General features: G+C 27.7%; 1 protein-coding gene across 7 annotated transcripts in view; it reads right to left on the reverse strand.

The window, feature by feature from the left end:
* Positions 1-15,884, reverse strand: part of LOC111638591 (MBT domain-containing protein 1-like) — a 130,706-nt gene that overhangs the window by 82,987 nt on the left and 31,835 nt on the right. For all 7 annotated transcript variants that reach the window (XM_023384325.1, XM_023384327.1, XM_023384322.1 and 4 more), the window contains exons 5-6: positions 8,606-8,685; positions 472-601 (exon numbers count right to left, since the gene is read on the reverse strand). In XM_023384325.1, the coding sequence (XP_023240093.1) occupies positions 472-601; positions 8,606-8,685 (210 nt within the window). The remainder of the gene's footprint in view (positions 1-471; positions 602-8,605; positions 8,686-15,884) is intronic.

A 15,884-nucleotide genomic window follows, 5' to 3' on the forward strand; every position in this document is an offset into this window, starting at 1 on the left:
GTCTGGGTTTATCATCTTGTGAATATGCCATTTTTTAAGAAATGAAACAAGTGTTACAAAGTATTCAATTTTTATCAGATGAATAAATTGAAGTGAAGGTTTGAATGGTTCAAGAAACAGCGAAAAAAATTCTATGAGAAATCTATTAACTGCCTCATATCAGAGTATGATAGATGCTTAAATAATTCTGGAGATAATTTTTTAGATAATAAAAATAGCTGTGATTTTATGACTCTGACTTGTTTTAATTGACTAATCCAAATATTTTGAAAAAATGGTAATAAATAAAGTTTTATCTCAAAACTTTCATAGTGACCTACATATTTAGAAATAGCAATATAGCTTCAAATTCAACCTTTCAACAGAAAATAAAATCAATTTCAATTTGCAAACACTTAAAAATGAAATATTTGTACTGCAAATTAATCTATTAAAAAAAAAAAAAGAAATCTGAGTCAAAAGTTTATTTACCTGCTATTTTGATAACAGTAGCAATCCAGTAAAAGCTAGGAAAGAGATGTGCAAAATTATTACAATCTTTATTTTCTACTTCTATTTTCATTCCAACTGTTATATTATCCCAACAATCAGACATTGAAACCTACATTAAAATTAAAAATAATAATAATAATAAAATAGGAAGCTATTATATAATGAAAGAAATCATATATAAATGCACAAAATTAAGAATTTGTTAATAATTAAAAATCTTTCAAATGATGCCACATGATGATGATTAAGTTCACATACCCATATATTATAGATGATTAAGATGAAAATTTTTTAATTTATCTTGAAAACAAAATTTGGTAATTAGTTTCAGAGCTATGTGAGAATTGAAAGAAACTGCATGTTACATTAAAAGAAGTTTTTAATACTGTTCATAGTAACTATTTAAAATATTACATTCCTGCATTTACAGAAATGCTAAAACAATTTTTTAAATTAAATCTGTTGCCATAAATTCTTTACTCACAATATTTTTTTCCTTTCTTTTAAATTGTCTTCTTTGATTTAGTTTTTAAAAATAAGAAATAATCTGTGTGCTAAATCAAACAAATAGAAAGATGATTTAATTCTGCAATCCTATTTTATCAAAGTTTCTTAATAATCATTAAATATTAAATTATGCACAGCCATCTATTGGGAATCAGTCCCATGTTTTTTTATAAATTTTATAAGCTTCTTTGTCACTATTAAGTTGCTTTTCCATTAAAGACTTTATTTGACAATCAAACTGGCTGTACTTGGACATCATATTTGGGGGTCAATTTGTGAAATCTTTTCACTACTTAGTTTTTTATTTCCATAGATATTAAATCTCATACAATCTTGTACAGCAGCAGTAATGTTTTTGATCATATTGAATGTTACATTAATTTATTAAAGTTTATTTTGCTGCTATACAAGGTTGTAAAGATTTATTTCCATTGTAATGTGTAATTACAAAAAGAAGGACAACTAATGGGTTTGTATTCAATATGAGCAGATACTGTAGTAGAAATGATAAAATATATTGTTTTTATTGTTTTAGTTCCTGTTGATATATTTTAGATGCATGAAATATAAATTCTTATAGTGTAAAATGTCAGGAACTAATTTTCAAAATTTTTAAAAAATGTTTAGCTTAACAATAAAAATTACTTCTCTCAATGAAAAGAAAGCTTAGGATCATAATTTATAGATCAGGGTGTTAACAGAAAAATTGAATCTGTAATCTATAGTTCATAGTAAACTTTCCAATATAATCTTATCCCAGTATAATCATTTACACATAATATTAAAATGCTTAATTAGAATGTTATACACCAAATGATCACTGCATCAGGAACACCATGCCAGCACGATCTTGGAAGTAGTAAAGGATGTCCTGTAATTGCCACATCACAATTTACTCTATTCATGATGTGTTGTCATTTGCATAGCAGAAGGCAACAATTACCAGTCATAGATAAACAGGGCAACTTGAAACCCATCAGAGTCCATTCCCAGCATTTGCAAGCCACAATCATCCAGAAAGGTAGACCAATCTGTTAGTAGACAGGTGTTCCTAATATAGTGATTATTCAGTGTATATATTCAACACTACAGCTCTACATGAGAGTTAAAAACCATCAAATAAAAAATGGCTGAAGAATATTCTAATCAGCTGTTTATTGATTTAATAAACTTCAAAAAAGATTTTTATTATCTGTTATATTTAATTTTTAAAATGCATATCTTTTAAACCTATCTCAATTCTATCATTTATTTAAGTGTTATTTAAATTAAATTTAATAAACATTTGTCATCAAACTACATAAGAGTTTGTTTAATCAATCATATATCATAATAGTGAATTTTTCATTATCGTAAACAATAAATTTAAATTAAAAAATAAAACTAAAACCTTCATAATTATCATACATCTGTAGTGGATTTCAAAAGTAATGCAAAATTTAAATTTTAAAAATAATGTAGTATTTACTCATTAATTGGCAAAGTTGTTACATCATTTTAAACATTGCAATTAAATATGGAACAGAATATCTCAGAAATTCCCTCCATGACTCTTCTGACACATTCTTTTGACAAAATTTTCAACAACATTTTCATACAATTGTGGCTCAATTTCGTTGATAACTTTTTGAATTTCTGCTTACGATTCAGGAATTTTCCTTATTCTAGTGGCATAAACTTTGGACTTTACAAATCTTAGAGAAAAAAGTTGTACGGTGTCAGATGGCATGATCTTGGTGGACAATACTGATCACTGTTAGGTAAGATGAGTTTCCCATAAAACTTCTGCCACAACTCAGTACGACAGGTGGCACCATCCTGCTAGAACCATATATCACTTAAATCCATGCTGTCCAAATGAGACCTTGAAAACTCAAATATCACCTCACAATAATGCATACAATGAACAGTAACTGCATTTTCAGCCTCATTTTCAAAGAAATATGGTCCAATCCCTCCACCAGTCCAAAACCCACACCAAATTGTCACTCGTTAGGCATGCATTGGTTGTTTTTTGCATGTTATTTGCACAGTCATTTCATTTGGCATGTTTCTCCAACTGAAAATGCCACATAATTTGTGCACAGTTGCAGCAAAACTTTCCCCATATTTGTAATAAGTTTTGATAATCATTACATCATTACATGCTCCTCCATCGTGTATTACTCCATATTAACTAACTGCAATATGTTTACTACAAGATGTAACTTCATATGGTGCTGTCACCCAATGGGAGAAAATTGGTGTGAAATTTAATTCCTGCATTAATTTTGGAACACCCTTCATTAATCATGAAGAAGTTTTCAACTCAAGCACTCAAAGTGCCTTGAACAAACTGCTGAAGCTATAATATTTTATTTATCATACGATAAACAACTCATACCAATAAAGCACAAACATTTTGCAGAATAATTTGGAACTAGTCTTATTATTGTATTTATAGCATGCTTTTCTCATAGAGCATTGTAAAAATAATATATCTCAAATTATAAGTATATTAAACATCCTGAAGTCCAATATATAAATAGATACATAACCAAATGATTTATAGTCTGATTATTTAGGGCATTTGTTTGGTTATGTATATCACAAATTATCTTCAGATATGATAAACTGAAAAACATTTCATACGGGTTTCTTGCAATTTCTCTGTTAAGTAAGAATGTATGACTCTTTCAATAAATAAATGACTCAATAGATTACTTAGAATTATAATTGTCATTACTGATATTTTCACTATAAATTCGCTTGATCACTATTATTTTCTTATTCTCACAAATAATGATGAATTTTTGCAGCTGTTTCTGAAAAGTGTTAATGATCTTTACAGTTTTTTGTATTATTTTTTGTACATCAGTAATCTATTTTCATATTGCAAATGCATAAGTATGAATGCATGCATCAGATATTCTATAAAAGTTAGTTAATCCTATCAGCTATGACTCAAGTGATCCAACTTGTCTCTTGGTCTGAGCTTCACAACAAAACACAAAACATTTGACTCACATAGACAAAGGTTACATTAAACTACTGTATACTAACATACAAAATTTGAGAATGTTGCCTGCAATACACGTATCTTTGATCTTTGGAATAATCTAAATTTGTAACATCTCAAAAATTGAGAACAATCTACAGCTATATCTTGTCTCACTGGATATGACTTTTCGAGGACTACATTTCATTGTTAAAGATTAGCAAATGTCTTCTCAAACACAATGAAATGAACACTAACAACAAACTATCATTTAAAAAATAATATTAATAGTACACTCACAACATTTATTTATTTGCTCAAATTGTCTATTTTATTTTTAGTTTGGCATCATTTAAATGTGAGAGTTTTCCATTCCCACTATATACTGAGAATTCAGTTGAGTCAAGCTGAAATTTCTGATAACCTGGGAATACAGCATGTGTGTAGTATTAATTAGTTTATTATTAGTTTGAATAAATTATTTTATTGAAGTTCCGATAATAGAATTATCTTTTTTATATCTTCTCATTAAATGAATCATATATTAATTTATGTAAAATATTCTTTATAGATTAATTGATATCACATGATTATTTGCCTACTGTACTGGTATTAAGGATATTTCATATGCTCTCAAATAAATGTTTCAGACACCTGATATTTAATGTCTGAAATATTTATGAACAAAATATTATATTAATCTTCTGAACATAACATGAGTAACTAGCTCATGCATATTCCAATTTTTGATCAAATCTTGAATATAACTTGCATACCTTTCAAAAAAGATATTTTTATTGTTCATAATAAAAATTAACAAAAATTTAGATAAAAATACAAGTATAGTTTAAATGTTTATTTATAAAAGTTATGAAATTTTTAACAAATTTTGTTAACAGTGAATAAGAGAAATCTATATATATAATTGAGATGGGTTGATAATGATAATAGTAATAATAATAAGCGCAGAGCCCAAACGATTAGAAGTTAAAAGTTGAAATTTGGTACACAGTTAGGGTACATCATTAGAATGTACACTAAGAATAGATTTCTCGAAATTTCCCTTTGCTGGGGAGAAGAAGAGGATTAAGGCTTAACACTGGTTCTACTGTACTATTTTAGATGCAATTTTTTTTGTGTTTTTGACTGTGCATTAGTAGGATATGCCAGGAGAATGCACATTAAGAAGGTATATTTGGAAATTCCATCTCCCCAAGGGAAGAGAAGGAAGGAGTTAGTTTTAATCAGTATAAAGTGTAAATCACAAAGAAGGAAAATAAATAGTGGCGCATATAATATATATTTTGGCAATTAATAAATATTTTAATCATTTCCACTTTTCAGGTAATCCAAAAACAATAAATCCAAAATAAACGAATTTGACAGAATATTTGAATTCGTTCCAAATTGAAAAATTTGAAATATAATGTTCTAAGGAAGTTTTTTTAATTTCAGAATTTAAAATTAATCATTTTATTTAAGTAATATTAAAAATTTCTAATAAATTTGACCTAATCCTATAATATAATCAAGATGGGTTGATAATGATAATAATAATGATGATGAACGCAGAGCCCAAATGGTTAGAAGCTGAAAGCTTAAATTTGGTACAGTTTGGGTACGTCATGAGAATGCACACTAAAAAGAAATTTTTGGAAATTCTCCTGCATGGGAGAGAGCGGAGGTTTAAGGATTACCCTGAAGAACTCGGCTTCTACTCTACTATTTTAGATGTGGTTTTTAGCGTTTTATGGGAAATCGAACATATTTTTAGACCCATCTAAAAATTTTCTAATTACCCTCAGTGGAAAAGTCCTAAATTCTTGCACCTGATGAAAATGGGTAAGATCAGCTATATAAATATAAAGGCTATCTTACGTAAGAATTTATCACACCAAATGATCAATCTAACATGTTTTAAAAAGTCTTTATTCCTCTATGGTACACAATTTTAAAAAATTTTTAAATGTGTTAGATTGGGCACTCAGTGTGATAAACTCTTACATAAGATAACCTTTGTAAATCAAATACTATAACATAATACATTAGAATGGTTAAAAGTACAGAATAATATGATAATCTTAATCTTTGCTGTTGTTATTTTTTATCCAAGCAACGCTGGGATCATCTGCTAGTTTTAATATAAAATAATAAAAACATATAATTTACATGCAACAAAATATTAGTTTTTGATTTTTGATACATTTAATAATAAATTTTTTATTTGCATTTAGATAATATTTTGAATTTTACTAATATTTTTATTAGTATCTGTTTGTTTATATTAAAATTTAAAAAATTTATTCAGCATACATTGTTTTAATAAACAGTATAATTTAATGATATGTATGCTGTAAATTTTTATTTGATTTATTTTTAAAACTCAATTAAAAACTTTGTAGAAATATTTAATAAAATGTTTAGAAAATCAGTCACTACATACACACAGAAACCTTCATGGAAACAGATATATAATAATGAAATTGAAGTGAAATGTAACACTATAGAGCCGAGACTTTGATATTCCATTAAAAACATTTTTAATTTTGTGATTCATTCAGACAATATTATCTACATTAAAAAAAATACGATGGAGATGCTTTCTGAAGATCATGCATATATTCCTTCACTCTAATCAGTTTTTCATGTCATACTTTATTGCCAGTAAAGGAATGTCTTTTCATTCTCAAATACTATATTAGTTTATTAAATAAATATATAATATTCATCAACTTACTAAGTTTTCAGATTTATGTTTGCAAAATCTCATCTTAGAGTCCAAGATAAAAAAAATGTTAAGAAATTTTTTCAGGAAAACTAAAGAGTAATAAATTTTAAGACAATATATGCTTTGTGCCCATATATGTGCCCATCATAAATAAAGTTGATCTAACAAACAAAATGTTTTTAATTACTTGAAGAATTAAACTATATAAATTTATAGCCAAATGAATTACATATTTACTATTTAAACTGTTATATATATAATTTTTTAAACATTATTTTGAATACTTCATAATTATAATTAAGTTTGAGCAAGTAAAATATAATTTGAAATAGATGCATCAACACCATTTGAAAATATTGAACAAAATGACATTTGTGGCAGTAATTGTACATTAATTATATGGAAATATATTGTATCTTTAGTTTCANTGAATTTTACTAATATTTTTATTAGTATCTGTTTGTTTATATTAAAATTTAAAAAATTTATTCAGCATACATTGTTTTAATAAACAGTATAATTTAATGATATGTATGCTGTAAATTTTTATTTGATTTATTTTTAAAACTCAATTAAAAACTTTGTAGAAATATTTAATAAAATGTTTAGAAAATCAGTCACTACATACACACAGAAACCTTCATGGAAACAGATATATAATAATGAAATTGAAGTGAAATGTAACACTATAGAGCCGAGACTTTGATATTCCATTAAAAACATTTTTAATTTTGTGATTCATTCAGACAATATTATCTACATTAAAAAAAATACGATGGAGATGCTTTCTGAAGATCATGCATATATTCCTTCACTCTAATCAGTTTTTCATGTCATACTTTATTGCCAGTAAAGGAATGTCTTTTCATTCTCAAATACTATATTAGTTTATTAAATAAATATATAATATTCATCAACTTACTAAGTTTTCAGATTTATGTTTGCAAAATCTCATCTTAGAGTCCAAGATAAAAAAAATGTTAAGAAATTTTTTCAGGAAAACTAAAGAGTAATAAATTTTAAGACAATATATGCTTTGTGCCCATATATGTGCCCATCATAAATAAAGTTGATCTAACAAACAAAATGTTTTTAATTACTTGAAGAATTAAACTATATAAATTTATAGCCAAATGAATTACATATTTACTATTTAAACTGTTATATATATAATTTTTTAAACATTATTTTGAATACTTCATAATTATAATTAAGTTTGAGCAAGTAAAATATAATTTGAAATAGATGCATCAACACCATTTGAAAATATTGAACAAAATGACATTTGTGGCAGTAATTGTACATTAATTATATGGAAATATATTGTATCTTTAGTTTCATTTCTTTGATTTCAGAAATTAGAATTTAAATAAAATAATTTAACTTAACATCACAATTAACAGATTTATCAACTAGTTATGCAATACAAAAAATTTCCTTTTATTAATTAATACATTAAAAAATATCACCAAATTTTAATTAATTACTTAGCAAATCAAGTCAAATAATTCTAGAAAATCGATAACTTCATCAGTTTTCCAGAATCATTTGATGTAATGTACTATTTTATTGTTTTCAATATCATCATCACCAAAATAAAAAATTTGTATATGATTCTGAAGGTTTTTAAAGTTATTTAAAATTGATATATTTAAAGTTTATTGTAAAAAAACTATTTCTTTTAATGTTTATTTTGACAAAAGTTTAAAATTTTTAGTTATACATGAATTTTAATGATTATTAATTAAGGGAATTATTTATTCCTAATTTATAATAAAAAAAATTGAAATATTCCTCTTCATATCATCATCATATTATAAAAAAATTCTACTCTAATTTTAAAAATCAAATAAGCAATTTAAAAAAAAAATAAATAAAAAATAAATTATAAACAGACATACATGTTTAAAGCATGAAACTGGTGCAGCACTAAAATCAGGCCTATCTAAAAATGGTTTCCAATCAAAAGATCCTGCTAAATCTAAAAATAAAAAATATATATATCATCAAAAATAATTACGCACAGTAGAAATTCTAATTATATCAAAATATTTAGTTTAAATATAATGATTCAATCATATATTGTTGATTAAAAATCAATTATAACTGTGTGAAAACAAAATGGAAAATAACAAGACTAGCTAAAACATGAAATGTTTCACATATATAATAAATAAATAAAAGTAAATCATTATAATACTTAATTACTGTGATTAGTTTATTAAAGAACAAAAATACAGCAACAAAACTAATAGTTAAAACTAAAATATTTGCTTCTATTATTATTAACAGTTTAATTAAAAACTAAACCAGATAAGGAAGCTTTTTGTGTTCTAAAAATGTTCTAAAAAGTTTCTACAGCACTTTGCAGTCATTATGCTGAATGAAACAGCAGAATACAATATTTATGACAAGTTTTATTGACAAAACAGTACAGTACAATCAAACTGTACATCGAATCAGTGGCTGCACTACTTTAGAGTAAATGTTCAATATGAGTTATGTATTCAATATTATTCAATACGTTATGTAACAAAGCTGGTGGAGCTTTGTTACATAACATGCAACAACGAACCATGTTTTGTCCGACTCTCTGTAAGATGCCACGCTTCCCTCTGATGGTATTAAATGTTGTAAAAATGCACTTCGTAAGCTCATTAACTGTTCCTACAAGTGTTGCATACACAAGGGACTTTACATAACCCCAGAGGAAAAAGTCAAGAACAATAACATGACGGCAATGGACAAAAGGGTAGCTACCAAAGTGAAGCACTTCCTACCACTGTAGAAACTTTATATCACATTTCCATCTATGGGTTGCTTATATCAAAACGTTCAAAATTTCATCCTCTACAATTTCCCAAAATTTTAAAACGTCATTCTGATACACCTTGTACATCCTGAAATATAATTTTGAATACATTCATATTAATATAATACTAGGGACTCTCCCCAAAACAATGTTTTACAATGCCATTCAATGGTGTAGTTTTTTAAATAATTTTTACGCAATATCAGTTACATATATATTATTTAAATAACTATAAACAATATTTTAATTAAAATCTAATAAAGAATAATCATCTATAACATGAAATAAATACAGTTATTTAATATAATATGGAGTAAGTTAATTCAGACACTCATGAAACCTTTAAAAATAGCAAAAATAATTTAATTATAAATTTAAAACTTGGACAACAATATTTACTTTATGTATTATATTGTGATATTGACAAAATTACCAGAAAATGCTGTTTCTATTTGCATTCTATTGCAGAAGCAGAGCCTCAAACGAAAGGTCTCCATGTGTGAGAATTCTCATTTTGGACTGTCAGTGGTGTGACCAATGGAAAAAAAAATGAAAGCAAGATATCTTTTTTTGGATATTCGTGATATTTTTATTTTTTAGAAATTAATTACATTTATTTTTATTTACATTATTTATTTTTTCTATGTATTTATTTGTAATTTTATTTTATTTTATTATTTTAATTTTTAATTTAAATCAACCAGCATTCCATTTTTGAGAAATTATCTGTTATATTCTAATTTTGCTAAGTTTGATTTTGTCTTATACCTGAGGATGGTCTTTAAAAAGACCAAAAACATTTGTAATTAATGTTTTTGGTCTTTTTAAAGACCATCCTCAGGTATAAGACAAAATCAAACTTAGCAAAATTAGAATATAACAGATAATTTCTCAAAAATGGAATGCTGGTTGATTTAAATTAAAAATTAAAATAATAAAATAAAATAAAATTACAAATAAATACATAGAAAAAATAAATAATGTAAATAAAAATAAATGTAAAATTAAATAAGTGAATAAATGATAGAAAATAAACAACATAAACACAATACTTCTAACAAGTAAAATGGCAAAACCATATTTGGGACAAGACTATGTCTCAGAGATGGAATCACTTTGATGCTCAAGGCAGGACTCGTTCTCATTCACCTATCTTCTTTGATATCGTTGCTTTTGGGCACGATCGTTCAAACTTCGCCAGCCACAACTATGAGATCACCTACGGTGCATCTTCAATGAAATTAACCTATCTAATTTCAAAATTTCTCTCCGCTATGTGTCGGCCTGGGTTGAATTTTTGTCAATGTGTAACGAAAAGTTTCCATTTTTGAAAAAAATAATCGTGGCTACTGTATCGTCCAAAATTATTTTTTTATTTTGCACAAACAATATACAGTTTAACTCAATTATAATGTCATCAAATGTAACGACAACCCGAATGTAACATCAAATTTTTATCAGTCCTACAATTTTACTATACTAGATAATGTTAAAAAAAACCCACTTGTAACGACATAAAACTGTTTTAATGTCATATTCGAAGCATTCCCAAATTTACAAAATTAGATTACAAATTTTATTTAACATATTTTAACATAGAAGAAACTACGTGTTCAGTCTTAAGATCAGAGTTCACTTCTTAGAATGACTGTGGGTGGTACTCTCCCATACCTGACTTCAGTGGAGTGAGGTGGCTGTTTTGCCTGTTTGTGGAAGAGGTTTGCCATTTTGTATTTTATTTTGACTCGATTCTTGGTCCCCTGATTACCTATGAGTCTGGATTTTTTTATGCGCAAATGATTTGGGCACCTAATACTCTGTGCCAAATATCAACTCTCGACATGTACTCCTTCATACCTCTATGCTGGTAAGAGCATCGGGCAGTACGATTTTATGAACAAGACATAGTCTTGTCAAAAATACAATATAACCTCAAAAATCCATAAATAATAAGACAAATGTATACAAAAATAGGTAAATATTGTATAAAATGAGTATCCTGTAGATGTATGGAGCCGATTTCTGTTATGCCAACTCAAAGCAGAATCTCCATGCCACAGAGAGACATTGGTATCCTTATAACTGATAGAATAATAATTGCATATATTTGTAAATGTATAGAACTACCACATAATGTATGTGATGTCTATTTCTAATACTTCTAATAATCACAACAACCAACGACTGAATTGGAAAGAGTGTAAGCAGCAAGGACTGACTAGCTCAGACTTCCAGATGTTATACTTATACTCCTTCAGTTTAGCATCCAAAAATCTTAATGTAGTCTCCATGTATTGAAGATCATCTCTCTTGTCCAAGAGAAATAATGTATACTCCGAGAATGTCACTGGAGTTGGGAGGATCCTTATCATTATGCAGTAGCTTATAGATACAGTAAAATTCAGTTAACATGGCATCTGGTATGCTGGCAAATTTGATAAGCCAGCATGTCCAGATCATCTTGGGGGGAGTATCAGTGCACTAGGGTATTCATCTGTATTTATACATAACCAGTAGCCAGTTAATTAAAACTAAAAATAACAACTAAATTTAAAATTAAATTAAAATTCAAAAAATTTAAAACTTTGTCCTTTATAATGAAACAGAAACTGAAATCAAAACTAAAATTTAAATTAAAATCAAATCAACTAAAAACAATATTTCAGAAAGTGTGGATAAAGTATTTATCTGTCTTGATGGATTTGATTATATTTCATCCAGGCAGTCAGAGTTGAGTTTCTGTTTATAGCACTTTTTGTAAAGTGTTAGTTTTGGTTTTGGTTGGCAGGATGAAACATTTTGCTTTTAATACGTAAAATACAGTCGACCCCCCTATAACACGGTAGATATGTTACGGTTTTTATGAATCCATTTTCTACGAGTACAGCCAATCACAGCTCGGCACATATGCAGTTTACAGACTACGGCTGTTTGAAAGGTTTCTTCTATAAAATTAATCGATTCTAGACTAATTCGACTCAACATTTCCAAAATACGTATAATTTTTTGGGAATAATCCATATAAACTATGCTATGAACAAAAAATTGTAGGATTACTTACTGAGTGTGCACCGTTCGACGGCACCATTGCTTAAGCTTGTTTTCGTCGTGGCGCTTGTCATCGAATGGCGCTCGCATGCTTTCTGATAAATTATTTTTTTTGCGAAAAATTCACTGAACTTTGGAGACATCATTAATATAAATATAATTTTTATGGCCGTTAAATAATAAATGGTTTTTAGTAGGTCTACTGCTCGTTTAAACTCAACGGTTTGTGCAATATCTGCTATTGGTCTAGATTCGACCAATCCTGTTGCAACACGAGTCGGCGATGACATTTTACCGAATTATAAGAGTTTTTTTAGCGTGTTTGTACGAATACTGTCGCAATTTTTTTACCGTGATATAGGAATCTGAACTATAGGAACCAGTGTTATGGAGGGTCTACTGTATACAGAATATAAAGTAGATACAGTTAAAAGTCTACAAAGTACAAAGTGAGATTCTAGTTAGAGTATTCTTGTTTCAAACTAACCAAGGGTAGTAATAATCTGAAAAATTGGAATGACATGTAAACAGTGGATTTGTACAGTTGCATGCAAAGATATGTAAAATTGCATCCAGTAAATCAAAAAGAACCAGAAAAAATTCCATTATCTGATAAGTTGACATATTCGGTAAATTGGCATGATGATGCCGAGTTAACAGAATGTCACTACAGAAGGAATCCTTCTGCCAGTGGCTTTACTGATCTTCTAGACTTTATGGAAGAATCTAGCATGCTCCATCACAGTATAATTTTAGTCCTTGATGAGTCATTTGTGTTAACTTGTAGTTCCAAGTAGAACTTATTTTTATTTACGTTATTTATTTTTTCATTATTTATCTATGTATTTATTTGTAATTTTATTTTTGCACAAAAATTCTCCAGTATAGTTTGTTCCACTTTTTAGTTGAACTTGGACTTAGCACTATCAGGTAGTGTTTCTGACTGTTTGCAACAAATATAGAAACACTACCTGATAGTGCTAAGTCCAAGTTCAACCAAAAGTGGAACAAACTTATAGTTTGTTCCACTTTTGGTTGAATTTTTGTGCAAAAATTTTATGAAACTTTGTACCAACGTAAATGTACCAACAAAAGCATCTAAATGAACTTAGCAATGTACATTCATCGTCTCTGATAGGAGAAAGGAATATAATTAACAATGTACTGGAATTTTATAATGTCCGTGTAACCACCTCATTCTTCGGGTTTGTGATATGCAAACTTATAGTGTACAAGTGCCATATTGTGGTTAATGTTGACTGATGAGGGGCCAAAAGCATTAACACGTAGAAATACCGTATCAATTAAATAAAGATGAAAAAGAAGCCACGTGATTGATTAATAACAGGATCTTGTGTTTAACACATTTAAAAAAATTTTAGTACAACACGGTTTCAAAACAACAAATTTGTAATTAAATTAATTTTTCTATTTTTAAAGGTTCCATGCATGTCTGAATTTGCATATTTGAGAAAATTTATAATAAATTAAAATTAGACACATGGCACTTAAATTAATCGTCCAATGGACATTGTAGCATTCTATGAAGCACTGAGTCAAACTATGAGATCTCATAGAACCTAAAATGATTTGAGATTTCAGATTGTTATTGAAACATATTCAACACCTTTCAAATGCACTATTTCATTTTTCTGTAGGAAGTTGTTTCTTATCAAACATTTCATGTCAGTGAATGAGTGAATGAATAAGTCAGTAATCAGTCAAATTACTACAAACCTAGATCCAAAAACCACACAATATTTAACGGGGCACGGTAATTTTATGGCCTACCTCTACTACCAGTTTAAGAAGAGAAACGCTAATAAATGCCAGTGCAACAATAACAGTGAAGGAGATGCCATATATTTTATATTCTACTGTAAATGATATGAAGAACAACGCATTCCATTCTATAGGGAATATTCAAGAAAGACTTAATTGGCCACCAACACTACAAAACATTTTTGACAAGAAAAATCTCTAGAAGTGTTTTGAAAGATTTATTGAAAGCACCAGGGCTCTTCTGCCAGACTTCTACAGGAAAGAAAAAATTCTTCAGAATGAAAACAAAAACAAACAAGATGACCAGGAAGACAGAGAAACAACAGAAAAGTGATGTTATCAGCTATTGATCGTATTGTAGAATACTTCTGTACATAGTTTAGTTGTCTACTATTAGTTTAGTTTTAGATTCTAGATTTAAAAAAAAAAATGTATTTCTATTAATATGTATTGGGACCTCAAGTAACATTATTATGTTTTTTTTTTATTTACAAACGTTATTCTATGTTTTGTACTGTAAATGATTCAGTGAATTACAGTCTAATGTTGGCAATGTTCGACATGTTAACATATCATATGCCAGTGAACCTGTTAAAAACATTAATCAACATTTCTAAGTTCAAGTTACTGTAATTAGAAAGGCATATTCATCCTCATGTCAGTTATATATGTTTGGCATGTTAACTTATCAATTGTCAGGGAACTTGTAAATAACTTAAATCACTTACCTTCTCCGCAAATAGAAATTGTAATCAGTACAGTAAAGCATCAATTATCTGAATCAATTGGGGACTGGGGTTGTTCAGAAAATTGATTTTTTGGATAACAGATTATGTACAAAAAAATACATTATTAATATAGCATATTAGTATATCCCAATAACAGTATATTAATATATCCCATGTTTAAATTTTTCTCCGTTGCGTGTCACTTCACGTTGAATTTTCGTTGATGTTAAGCCTAACGAAAATTTTTATAATAATCATCGTGGCTATTGTATCGTTAAAAATTATTTCTTTATTTTGTACAAACAAAATAAATANTTAAATTATAACAACCTATTTGTTAAAGGAGGAGAAAGTCAACCTTCAAACAAGTAAACAAGATGAATCTTGTCTCAAACCAAATATGGTATTATCAGCATTAGTATATCCCAATAACAGTATATTAATATATCCCATGTTTAAATTTTTCTCCGTTGCGTGTCACTTCACGTTGAATTTTCGTTGATGTTAAGCCTAACGAAAATTTTTATAATAATCATCGTGGCTATTGTATCGTTAAAAATTATTTCTTTATTTTGTACAAACAAAATAAATATATTGAAAAATATAAAAACAAAAAAATATTATACTTTAGAAGTTAATCTAGTATCAAAAATGTTCGATTCAGCACAACACAGCCTGACTGGAACGCTTTCGGTTAACCAACGTTTCAGTTGATTGGCATTCGGATAATCGATGCTCTACTGTATTATTATATCATGTAAGCTAATATTTACATTCTCTGTGTATTAAAATTGTAATCAGTTTTTAATA

This window comes from Centruroides sculpturatus, unplaced genomic scaffold (genome assembly GCF_000671375.1).
Source record: "Centruroides sculpturatus isolate CEXI.00-Female unplaced genomic scaffold, Cexi_2.0 scaffold1182, whole genome shotgun sequence".
In the NCBI taxonomy this organism is placed as follows: Eukaryota; Metazoa; Arthropoda; class Arachnida; order Scorpiones; family Buthidae; genus Centruroides; species Centruroides sculpturatus.